This window comes from Mastigoproctus giganteus, chromosome 13 (assembly GCF_048544385.1).
Source record: "Mastigoproctus giganteus isolate SK-2022 chromosome 13, ASM4854438v1, whole genome shotgun sequence".
NCBI classification, from domain to species: domain Eukaryota; kingdom Metazoa; phylum Arthropoda; class Arachnida; order Uropygi; family Thelyphonidae; genus Mastigoproctus; species Mastigoproctus giganteus.
Window position 1 is genome coordinate 174,659,546 of NC_143587.1, and position 12,882 is coordinate 174,672,427.

Consider the following 12,882-nt stretch of genomic DNA (forward strand, 5'->3'; position numbering starts at 1 on the left):
ATCGGCACTTTCCTACATGTTGAATTCCAGATCGTAGAGTGTTTCCCAAAGTTTTCAACACATTGCGTGAAAGTGGTATGCTTCCCAGTGTTCATGTTTCATCTGAACGAGAACGTCAATAAAATGTGCAGGAACGGGAATACGTTCTAAACAAGGTTCAGCGTAGTAATACACTTAGCACACGAAGACTTTCTGCATGTCTCAGTGTTTCACGAACACATGTATGACGAACACTACATGAAGATAGCTTGCACCCATTTCACCCACAGCATGTGCAAAATCTTCACATATGGGACAGTACCAAGTGTCTTGAATTTTGTCATTGGTTAAATGCAAATCGTGAAGTGGTTCCATCAAAACTATTTACTGACGAAGTCACGTTTACCCAGAATGGAATCAACAACACACGTAACACTCATCCTTGGGCGCACGAGAATCTGCATGGTACAGTGGAAACAAATTTACAAGTTTGTTTCTCGGTCAATGTGTGGTGTGATCGATAACCTGTTAATAGGTACAGTTATTTTAGAACATCGAATGACAGGACACAATTACCTTCAATTTTTGCAAAATACATTAGGTGAACTAGAGGATGTTCCTTTGGCCACACGGTGTGCTATGGACTTTCAGCATGATGGGGGCCCTTCACATTCTACCAGATGTGCGAAACTCCATCTGGACGGAATTTTCCTTAATCGGTGGATTGGTCGTGGTGGTGCCATTAACTGGCACCAAGATCTCCAGACCTTGGTCCTTGAGGTTGTCACAGACATTCTTTCAGATATGCCAGACAAGCTGTACTTGCTACCTGTGACTCTAAAACGCTGATGGAACTGATATTCGGGTGACACTCAAGTCAAGTGGACCCAATTTCAGCGACGTCCCTCCATGTGGCGCCCACACCACATGGAGGAACGTCGCCCCTCTATGTTACCAGGCAGTACTAGGTGGTAGATGACTCACGTCAACCGGTGAAATACCACCACTTTGCTTATTGCAGGCTTGAAGTGTTGGAACCCATGTTTAGTCTCTAGAGCTAAGTTTCAGTCAACCCTTCCCTATCTCTTCCATCATGCAGTATGATTGATGACTTTTGAGGTTATGATGAACATCATGGCGAGATCCAATATTCCTTACATTTCAAGGGTACAGCCCTAAAATGGTGTTCACAGGCCAGCCGCTAGTTAGTACACCAGACCGAACCTATTGGTAACTCTCTAGGAGGCTTCCGGATCATCTAGTGTATAATCTTACTACCTCTACTCTGCCAGATAGTGACTGGAGGGAGTCCGAGTAGTGTGTGTATGCGGGGAGCATTGTCGAAGCCACGTTATGTCAAGGATCTGGGTATATCCTTCCCACGTGTACGCCATATCCAAAAATTTCATTACTTCATACAGCATGTCCCACCCACTTTTTCTTACTATTGAATACACCATGAACTGTCAAACTAATAGAGCAAGCTTATCTGCGAAAAGATCTAAGCCTCCCAAGGCCTTACTAATTCATTTCACAAATATACGTGGTCTCAATTCTAATCTCAACAATGTCCATTTCCACTTGCAGTCTGCCAAACCCCATGTACTTTTTCTGACAGAATCTCAGTTATCGGTTGATTCAACTACTGCTCATCTCAGACGCCCAAATTATTCGGTGTATGATTCCTTTCGCCTCAAAGGTGTTACTTGTGCAAATGACCGTTCTGATATTCCCTGTCAGAGACTTGGCAATTTGGAATCTCCCCATCTCCCCTCTTTGATCTTGTCTGGCTTAAAATCTCTCTACCTCATTGTGTCATGTTCATCTGTTGTCTCTACTGTTCCGCCAACTCCACTAATCACTTGGAGCTCTTTGGCTTCCTCTCTTTGCAACTTGACTTTCTCCAGTCCAACTTTCCTAACAGTGAGGTAATTTTCCTTGGTGATTTTAATGTTCACAACTCCAGCTAGCTTCCATTTTCTAGTCACACCGACCCAGCAGATCGAGATGCTGAAGCTTTTGCAATTACTAATGACCTAGCACAGATTGTTCATTTACCTACGAGAATACCGGACAATCCTAATCATACAGCCAATACGCTTGATCTTTTTCTCACAAACAACCCTTCTAAGTACACGGTCGAAGTGGGAGGTCCTTTAGGCACTTCAGATCACAACTTGGTGATTGTCTCTTCTCCAATGGAACCTTTATCTTATGGCTATTCCCAACCTCGTGTTGTTTGGCATTACAAGAATGCAAAATGGGATGACCTGCGAGACTTCTTTTCCTTGGTCGGATTACTGTTTCAAAACTTCTGATGTCAACGTTTGCTCAGATCGTGTCAGTGAAATTATTCTTGAAGGAATGGAATCCTTTATCCCACACTCCACTTTAAAATCTCGTCCTTTATCTAAACCTTGGTTTTCCAATAAATGTGCTAAGGCTGTTCAAGAGAAGAATGTTGCATATCTTAATTGGCTTGTTTCTAATTCTTCAGTTTCATTTTCTGCCTACACCAAAGCTAGCAACAAATGTAAAGCAGTTATTAATCAGTCCAAACTAGAGTTCCAACAGGCTAAGAACAGAAAACTTGCTTCTTGTCCTAATGGTAGCCGAGCATTCTGGTCGCTCAAAGCTATTGGCTGCAGCTTTTGCCCATCTCTGCTCCCACCTCTGTCCAAACCAGATGATTCCGTTGTCACTTCAGCCAAGGATAAAGCTGACCTGCTAGCATCCCATTTTTCTTCCAGCTCATGTATTAATGATCTTGGTAAAACACCTCCCACCATTCCAAACACGCTCCATTCAATGCCTCCTGTGGTCTTCCGTCAAAAGGATATCAGAAGGATTTTGATGAATCTTGATGCTAAGAAAGATCCAGGTCCTGATGGTATTTCTCTACTTGTTCTCAAAACCTGTGCTCCTGAACTTACTCCTATTCTTTGCCACCTTTTTTCACTTTCTTATTCCAAAGGTGTTTTTCCTTCTGCTTGGAAATTTGCTCATATTCAGCCAGTTCCTAAACAGGGTGACAAATCCCTCCCATCCAATTATCGTCCCATTGCAATTACTTCTACTCTTTCTAAAGTAATGGAGAAATCAATTAACCACCAACTCTTAAACTACCTAGAAACCTTCCATCTGATCAACGATCACCAGCATGTATTCCGTCAGTATCGATCCATTGGAGATATTCTGGCTTATGCTACCCATTTATGGACTAATTCAATGGAAAGGTTCGGTGAAACACAAGTAGTTGCTCTTGATATCTCAAAGGCTTTTGATCGTGTTTGGCATAAATGTCTTCTAAACAAGATTCCATCTTATGGTTTGCCAACTGTTTTTAGTAATTGGTTATCCAGTTTTCTCTCTGATCGCTCACTGAGGGTGATGGTAGATGGCTCTCTGTCTTCTAACTTCTCCACTAATGCTGGTGTCCCCCCAAGATTCAGTTCTTTCCCCCACTCTTTTCCTCTTGTATATCAATGACCTTCCACTGACTGGAAATCCTATCCATAGTTTTGCCGATGATGGCACATTGCATTCAACTTTCCATTTTGAGGAACCTTGCCCTGCTCAATCAGCTTCAAGTTCTCGAAAATCTGCTACCAATTCCTTAAATGCCGATCTTCAAGTAATTCTCCAGTGGGGCAAAGAAAACTTAGTTGATTTCAACCCTTCTAAAACTCAGTCTTGTCTTATATCTCACAAAAAAGGATTCCTCTGCTCCTATGCTTATCTTTAATGACACTCAGATTTCTAGGCAAAATGATATATCTCTTTTGGGGATATCCCTGACTTCTAATCTCTCTTGGCACAAGCACATTACAAATATTGCTTCCTCTGCATCTAAAAAACTTGGTTTTCTCTTTCGCTCTTGGCGTTACTTTTCTTCCAAACAGCTACTCACTCTGTATAAATCGCAAATCCGCCCTGTCATGGAATATTGTTCCCACATCTGGGGTGGTGCCCCCAAAACCTCTCTCAGGCTTCTTGATTCCATTCAGAAGAGGACAATTAGGTTAATTAATGATACATATGTAACAGAGTCTCTCCACTCGCTTTCTCATAGACGTACTGTTTCTTCTGCATGCCTCTTCTACAGATACGTCCATGGGCACTGTTCTTATGAATTGGCTTCTATAATTCCCGCTCTCTCTTTCAAAACAGTCCGAACACGTGCCGCCACCATCCAACATCCATTTACTGTCGAACTTCAAACCCACAGAACCAACTTTTCATCTTCCTCATTTATTCATTCAACTGCCGTTTTCTGGAACAACCTTCCTTCATACGTATTTCCTGAAAATTACAATCTACAGAAGTTCAAGTCCAGTGTCAACAAATATCTTCTTTTGTCTTCTCAACCTCCAACCCAAGCACGGTACTAAGTACTATAGGTTCTAATACCTCTCGTGTTTGGGGTTCACATAAAAAAAAAAAAAAAAAAGACCTAACCCTATTAGATTTTTGTTTATGGGGTTGAATAAAGAGCAAAGTGTACAGAAGAAAGGTGGATACAAGAGATGATCTGCTAGCTCGCATAACAGATGCTGTTGCCCCTATAAAGGAAAGTGAAGATACACAGACAAGCAACACACCATGGTCTCATGAGAGTAGAAAAGTGCATTGAAGGTGATGGTGGCATTTTTTAAAATTTATTATAAATTGTTCCAAATTTGTCCCTTGAAAAATAAATATTCTAATGCCTCTATCTTATAAACCATTCGGGATAGGGCACATGTTTATGTGAACTTTTTTGCTGAAAATGATCTATCCTTTCACCTCCTGAAATATTGACCTTTCCTCCTGGAACACCCTGTATATACAGGTGTACGTCATATACCATCTGGAATTTGATTAATAAGCACAGTATACTCTCTGCATACGTAACATTCAGAGTATACCTTCTGCTAATTTTATGACTACATTACTGTATACATGCCATCAATTTCAAGAGCTTTATTTGCCTTTAAGCGTCAAAGTTTTCCTAATAAACAGTCATCTCTAATTTTTAAATCACTAATTTTATATGACTCAGCCTCACTAGCACAGCCTCTTCTCAGCATGATGAGTCTTTCTTCAGTAAAGACATAGCAAAGTACCTCAATTTTTCTGCAAGATCGACTGGTTTGCCTAAGACTTTCCCACATGCAGTGCACAAGAGTCCGATCCGATTTGCTTTTTTCTTCAATGTATTCACATTGTTGTACATGTTTTCACTAATGATATTAAGATTAGGAGAACTGAGGACTTACTTAACAAATGATCAGTGCCAAGCAGCAGTCCTTCAAGATTAATTGAACAGACTTCAAAGATGGACAGAGAAGAGGCAGCTTTGTTTTAATGCTGCTAAATGCAAAGTTTTACACTCAGGGAATAGCAACCCATAAATAAATTGTACACTTAGTGGGGTTGAACTATAAACAGTGCAGGAGGAAAGGGATTTAGGAGTTACAATATGGGCGGATATGAAGTTTTCTGAACAATGTAAACAGGTAGTCAGGAAAGCCCATGGTGTCCTTTTGATAATTTATGAAACATTATCCTGCAGGGATAGAGAGAGAGGTCATAATCCCAGTGCATAAAGCAATTTGTAAGACAACATTTGAAATACTGTGGAAACCTAATCTGAAAAATTATATTGATCTTCTTGAAAGGGTCCAAAGATGAGCAAATTGCATGGCAAGATTGGCAAAAGGGTATCCATACGAGGAAAGACTCAGATTATGTCAGATGAAGAGCTTGGCAACCAGGCACCTCAGAGGTGACCTGATTGAGGTTTATAAGGTTCTGAGAGGAATTAGTAAAATTAATGAAGGTGGAATTCTCACTGTTATAAACAATTCCAGAACTAGGGGTCATAAATTCAAATTACAGGGGTGAGGTTTAGCAAGCTGTTGTTGATAGCTGGAATTACAGGGGTTGAGGTTTAGCAAGAAAGTTGTTGATAGCTGGAAAAAGTTGCCCTCAAAGGTAGTTGAGTTTGAATAAATTTAAAGGTCAACTGGAGTTATCTGTGTGAGGAGGGAAGAATATAATTTGTATTTTTTTATCTATTTATTTACTCTTTCAGTGCAGCAAATTCCAGCTTCCTTGACCTATATGACAAATACTATTACTAAATACAGACTAATGTTGGCAAAAAGTCACGTTAGGATTGAATTTCAGTGTCTGTAGTTCTGCCCAAATACAATAGGACGGAGTACATGTTGAGACCCTTGTCAATCGATTTGGCCATGGAAAGAATGTGTAAGGCTCATTGGGTACAATTTTTTTTCAGTGTGGTCTGCAGGTCACTATGGAATATATGAATACATGGGCTGTGTTAGGGTAACTAAAGGTGAGAACACATGCATGTATACTAGGAGTATTATAAATAAATTTGATGAATTAGGTCGTTGAATGCACACACTGTAGGAATCGTGACTCAGACATAAGTGATGCTGAATTTGAAAGAGGAGTACAATGTATACAGCTTTCTGATACACTGGCAGACAGGACAGGACAGGAAAGGTGGAATGGTTAAGGTAATCCATTCAGTGGACACAGGTGACATCTGTAATGTTGTGTCAGTTTGGTGTGATAATCACTAACACAGGGGTCAGCAACCTGTGGCTCTCTAACGTTTAGCCCACCTGAGGCAAAATTTAAAATGATGTTAAAATGGAAGCTACATTTTTTTTCATCCCAACTAAGAAATACTGTTCTAGGTTTAGGCCCAAATGGATTTCAGATTAACTAATGAGACTCATGGCAGAGAAGAAAAATGCATGGTATGCACATAAATTGTCAGGTGACACAGAAGCCTATGGTAGATACAAGCTAGTTTGAAATTTAAGTCACAAAGGAGTTTAGGCAAGCGAAGGCAAATTACAAGAAATCTTTATCAAAGAATGCCAAGAAAAACAGCAAAGTTTTCTTAATTATATAAACTTCAGAAGGAAGGGGATGAATCAGATTGGTTCACTTGACATTGATGGTGTGACTGTTGATGATCCTACTCAGATCGCTGACAAACTGAATAAGTATTTTGCATATACATTCACATGACGAATTCTGTAGAGAAGTGGAGGACAGAATCTTATTAAACGGTAACAGGGAGCTAAATGATTATGTAATAACTGAGAGCAAAGTGGAGGATAAATTGTTGACGTTAAACATAAAGCACCTAGGGTGGATGGGATCTATCCATGGAAAAAAATTTATCAAATCCAAAATCGTTTCAACTGCATAGTACTTACATTTATATTTTGTAAAAAATAAAAGATTGCTTTTATTTTTAACAAAAGATTTCAGAATAAAAGATTTCTTATACTTACCCTGAACCTCTAAAGTATAAGTCCAATTGATTCTTCCTTGGCTATTGAACACTACACATGTATATTCACCACTGTCTGACGTAACAAGCTCATCCAAAGTCATTGAATATTTACGATATTTTATCTATAATAAGAAAAAATGTGTGTGTATGCATTTATTTCTATATAAATTTTGATATTATTTCCATATAAATAATAACACTTATAAAAAATTTTTAAATAATTTATTTGTCCAAACAGCCAAGCTCTTACACAGAAGGAACTTCATATAAAGAAAAAGAAGTTATACACAAAACAGAATATTCATTGAACAGAAATAAAAAATATCTTTAAGTGGATTTTAAAAAATGATTGAAATTTAAAAAAAAAAGTAAACATAAAATAACTATCAGCATAACCGAATAAAAAGTAAACATGGTAATGACCGTATTACAAAAAAAAAAAAATAAAATAAATACTAAATTTAAATAAAAAACAAATTAATAGTAATATTAAAATAATAAAATACATACCCAGACCAAACAAACACAATCTCAGTATTTTCTCAACACTGATTGCCATGGGTGTTGGGGGGAAAGCAGTATTGTTGTTGTTATTTGGTTTTTAGGAGCATTAGCAACTAAGGCCATATTGCTCCGGGGATATGCGGTGGTCATTCGCTGACCTTTCCGCATCCTCCATATTTGGTGGCTCACGGGCTCGAACCCCGGTCTAATCAAGAAGCATGTGCTACTCACTGCTGCTCCTGCCCACCTGGCTACGGAGGCGCCTAAGGAAAGCAGTATCCATAGCATTATTCACTTTAATTACCATGCAGCAGTAAAAAAATCATATTACATTGATCATGGAGAGGCTACAGCTTTAATTCCCACATGAGACTGCCACTAACACCAATATACACTTATGTTTAGTATTCAGTGTGCACACTCCCATTATAACTTGTGACCTACTATAGGCTATGGTAGCTTAACCCAATTGGTTTAGGATCAAGTATTGGGTAAACAAAATTTTTGTTTAAAATTCATTTAAATTTCTTTAATTTTTAAATCTTCCTTCAGTAATTCTGTGAAACTAATTTCCACAATATTTTTTACTCAACTAAACTATATTTTCTATAGTATTTCTGCTAAATTAAATTCTTTCCAGTAACATTACTGTCTACAATAATATCAGGAGTGTTGTCAATAAAACAGCTCTATTTGAACACCTAATGCTGTTCAAATAGAGGAGAATAAAGGAAAAACTAATGCTGGTATAATAGGACTAAAATAAAAGTGATGCCACCTGGAAATTGGGGATGACAAGTTCCACTACAATAAACAATGTATTTACAAGAGATATAGAACACAGAAAGGATGGTGGAGCCATACTTATTATCAAAAGAAGCCTGAGCACAAAAAGAGCATTTTCTGAGTATAAAGTTATGTCAGCCAGTACAGAATTTGTATCGCGTGAGCTGGTTCAAAGCAAATATATAATGAGGGTGGGAATAATCTACACAATAGAAGAATGAACAGCACGATGAGTGTCTACATACAGATGGAATGGGCAAGAAATGTGAATGTCTCATTATGGATGACTTCAATCTGCCACAGATTGATTGGAATAAGTGGGAGGGAAGCTCATAATGGGGAAACCTGATTTTCAAATTGCTTGAAATTGTTTTCTATAGCAGTAAGTCTAAGAGGCATCCAGAGGTAGTAACACTCTTGATCCGAATATCAGCAGTGATTATTCATGCATTAAGAATTTACAGATAAAAGAACCACTAGAAGGCAGTGATCAAGGTTTACTGCTGAGGAATTTACCCAAAGATGTAAGTACCGCTGGGGTAAAGGGAAGGGTTTTTGCTTTCATAAAGGTGACCCCACAGTGGTCTCAGACATGTTTTAAATTCTATACCACGGGACCAACTGATGATGTTACCAACAGTAAATTCTATTAAACAGGAAGCATTCAAGGAATTAACCTTGGATGCAACTAGGGTTTTAATATCCAACTAAGAAATACTGCTCGGGGTTTAGGCCTATATGGATATCAGATGAATGAACTAATAAGGTTCATGGCAGAGAAAAAAAAAATGCATTGGATGCATATAAATTATTAGGCAACACAGAAGCCTATGGTAGATATAAGCTAGTCTTTTTTTTAATTTTTATTATTTTTTTTTATGGGAACCACATACACGAGAGGCATTAGAACCTATAGTACTTAGTACCGTGATTGGGTTAGAGGTTGAGAAGACGAAAGACGATATTTGTTGACATTAGACCTGAACTTCTGTAGACTGTAATTTTCAGGATATACATATGAAGGAAGGTTCTTCCAGAAAACGGCAGTTGAATGAATAAACTAGGAAAATGAAAAGTTGGTTCTGTGAGTTTGAAGTTGGACAGTAAACGGATATTGGCTTGTTGTGACACAAGTTCAGACTGTTTTGAAAGACAGAGCAGGAATTATTGAAGCTAATTCAGAAGAACAGTGCCCATGAAAGTATCTGTAGAAAACGCATGCAGCAAAAACAGAACGTCTATCAGACAGAGAGTGAAGAGAGCCTGTTAGAGATAAGTCACTAATTAACCTAACTGCCCTCTTCTGAATAGAATCTAGAAGCCTGAGAGAGGTTTCGGTGGCACTTCCCAGATGAGGAAACAATATTCCATAGTAGGGCAGATTTGTGATTTGTACAGAGTGAACAACTGTTTGGAAGAAAAATAAAGGCGAGAGCGAAAGAGAAAGCCAACTTTTCTGAAGCAGAGGAAGCAATATTTGTAATGTGCTTGTGCCAAGAGAGATTAGAAGACAGGGTAATCCACAAAAGAGATATCATCTTGTCTAGAAATCGGAGTGTCACCAAAGATAAGTATAGGAAGCTTAAGAATTCTTTTTGTGAGATAAGGCACAACTGAGTTTTAGAAGGATTGAAATCAACTAAGTTGTCTTTGCCCCACTGGAGAATTACCTGGAGATCAGAATTTAAGGAACTGGTAGCGGATATTCGAGAAGTTGAAGCTGATTGAGCTGGGCAAGGTTTCTCAAACTAGAAAGTGGAATGCAATGTGCTATCATCAGCAAAACAATGGATAGGATTTCTGGTCCAAGGTCATTAATATACAAGAGGAAAAGAGTGGGGGGAGAGAACTGAACCTCGAGCGACACCAGCATTAGTGGAGAAGTTAAAAGACAGAGAGTCATCTACCACCACCCACAGTGGGCAGTCAGAGAGAAAACTACATAACAAATTACAAAAAATAGTTGGCAAACCATAAGATGGAAGTTTGTTCAGAAGACCTCTTTATGCCACACATGATTGAAAGCCTTTGAGATGTCAAGAGCAACTGCTTGTGTTTCACCGAACTTTTCCATTTAAGTTGTCCATAAATGGGCAACGTAAGCCAGAATATCACCAGTGGATTGACACTGATGGAATTCATACTGGCGTTAGTTGATCAGACGGAAGGATTCTAGGTAGTTTAAAAGTTGGCAGTTAATTGATTTCTCCATTACTTTAGAAAGAGTAGAAGTGATTGCAATGGATCTAGAATTGGATGGGAGGGACCAATTCCTTCCCATCTTTTTAGGAACTGGCTGGATATGAGCAAATTTCCAAGCACCTTAGGAATAAGAAAGTGAAAAAAGGCAGCAAAGAACAGGAGTACGTTGAGGAGCACAGGTTTTGAGATCACGTGGAGAAATACTGTCTGGATCTGGAGCTTTCTCAGCATCAAGATTTGTCAAAATCCTTATGACATCCTTTTGACGGAAGATAACAGGAGGCATTGAATAGTGTGTTGGGAATATTGGGAGATGTTTTCCAAGATCATTAATACATGAGTTGAAAGAAAAATGGGATGGTATCAGGTCAGCTTTATCCTTAGCTGATGTGACAATACAACCATCTGGTTTTGACAGAGGTGGGAGCAGAGATCGACAAAAGTTGCGACCAATAGCTTTGCCAAGGGACCAGGATGCTCGGCTAACATTAGAGCAAGAAGCAAGTTTTCTACTCTTAGCCTGTTCAAACTCTAGTTTGTACTGATCAATAACTGCTTTACAATTGTTGCGAGCTTTGGTGTAAGCAGAAAATGAAACTGAAGAATTAAAATCAAGCCAATTACGATATGCAACATTCTTCTCTTGAACAGCCTTAGCACATTTATTGGAAAATCAAGGTTTAGATAAAGGATAAGATTTTAAAGTGGAGTGTGGAATAAAGGATTCTATTCCTGCAAGAATAATTTCACTGATATGATTTGAGCAAATGTTGACATCAGAAGAATTGAAACAGTAATTCGACCAAGAAAAAGAAGAAAAGAAATCTCGTAGTTCATCCCATTTTGTATTCTTGTAATGCCAAACAACACGAGGTTGGGAATAGCCATGAGATAAAGGCTCCATTGGAGAAGAGACAATCACCAAGTAGTTATCTGAGGTACCTAAAGGACTTCTCTCTCTTTGACCGTGTTTGGGAGAAAAAGATCAAGCGTGTTGGCTGTATGGTTAGGATTGTTTGGCATCCTTGTAGGTAAATGAACAATCTGTGCAAGGTTATTAGTAATTGCAAAAGCCTCAGCATCTCGATCAGCTGGGTCGGTGTGAAAATGGAAGCCACCTGGAGTTGTGAATATTAAAATCACCAAGGAAAATTTCCTCACTGTTAGGAAAGTTGGACTGGAGAAAGTCAAGTTGCAAAGAGAGGAAGTCAAAGAACTCCAAGTAATTAGTGGAGTTGGGAGAACAGTAGAGACAACAGTTTAATTTGACACAATGAGGTAGAGAGATTTTAAGCCAGAGAAGATCGAAAAGAGGAGATTCCAAATTACCAAGTTGCTAACAGGAAATATCGGAATGGACAAATGCACAAGTACCACCTTTAAGGCGAAAGGAATCATATAGTGAATAACTTGGGCAACTGAGGTGAGCAGTAGTTGAATCAAACAATAACTGAGATTCTGTCGGTAAAAGCAAGTGGAAATGGACATCGTTGAGATGAGAACTGAGACCACACATATTTGTGAAATGGACTAGGAAGTGTTGGTATTAGTAATGGCTGCATAGTGCAAGAAAGCCTATGGCTTATGCTGCACCAGCCAAAAAAAAAAAAAAAAAACCGAATAAAACAATGATAAAAAAATAAATAAAAATAATAATTAAAAAAATAAATAAAAATAATAATAAATAATATTAATTAATAAAAGAAAAGGAAATTAAACCTATTGTCCTATGGCCTCACGAAGATACTATCCAGATGACCTTTGAATTTCCCAAACTATCATCCTCTACCACCCATGTAGGCAACTTATTCTAGTAATTTATAACTCGGTGGCTAAAATAAACCTTCCTGTAATCCAATATAGACTTTTCCCCCCATAACTTGAATTTATGTTCCCTAGTTCTAGCATCATTTATAATCTTGAAAATTTCATCCTCATTCATTTTACTGATGCCTCTCAGAGCATTAAACACCTCAATCAAATCACCTCTAAGGTGTCTAGTTTCCAAACTCTGTAACCCACATATTTGAAGTCTTTCTTTCATATGGATGCCCTTTTGCCAATCACACCAAGCGAGTTACCCGCCT

General features: G+C 38.4%; 1 protein-coding gene across 1 annotated transcript in view; it reads right to left on the reverse strand.

Annotated features, from left to right (window-relative positions):
* Window positions 1-12,882, reverse strand: part of LOC150076622 (fibroblast growth factor receptor 1-like) — a 457,312-nt gene that overhangs the window by 266,833 nt on the left and 177,597 nt on the right. The window contains exon 6 of the mRNA XM_090387392.1: window positions 7,302-7,425. Within this exon, the coding sequence (XP_090243518.1) occupies window positions 7,302-7,425 (124 nt within the window). The remainder of the gene's footprint in view (window positions 1-7,301; window positions 7,426-12,882) is intronic.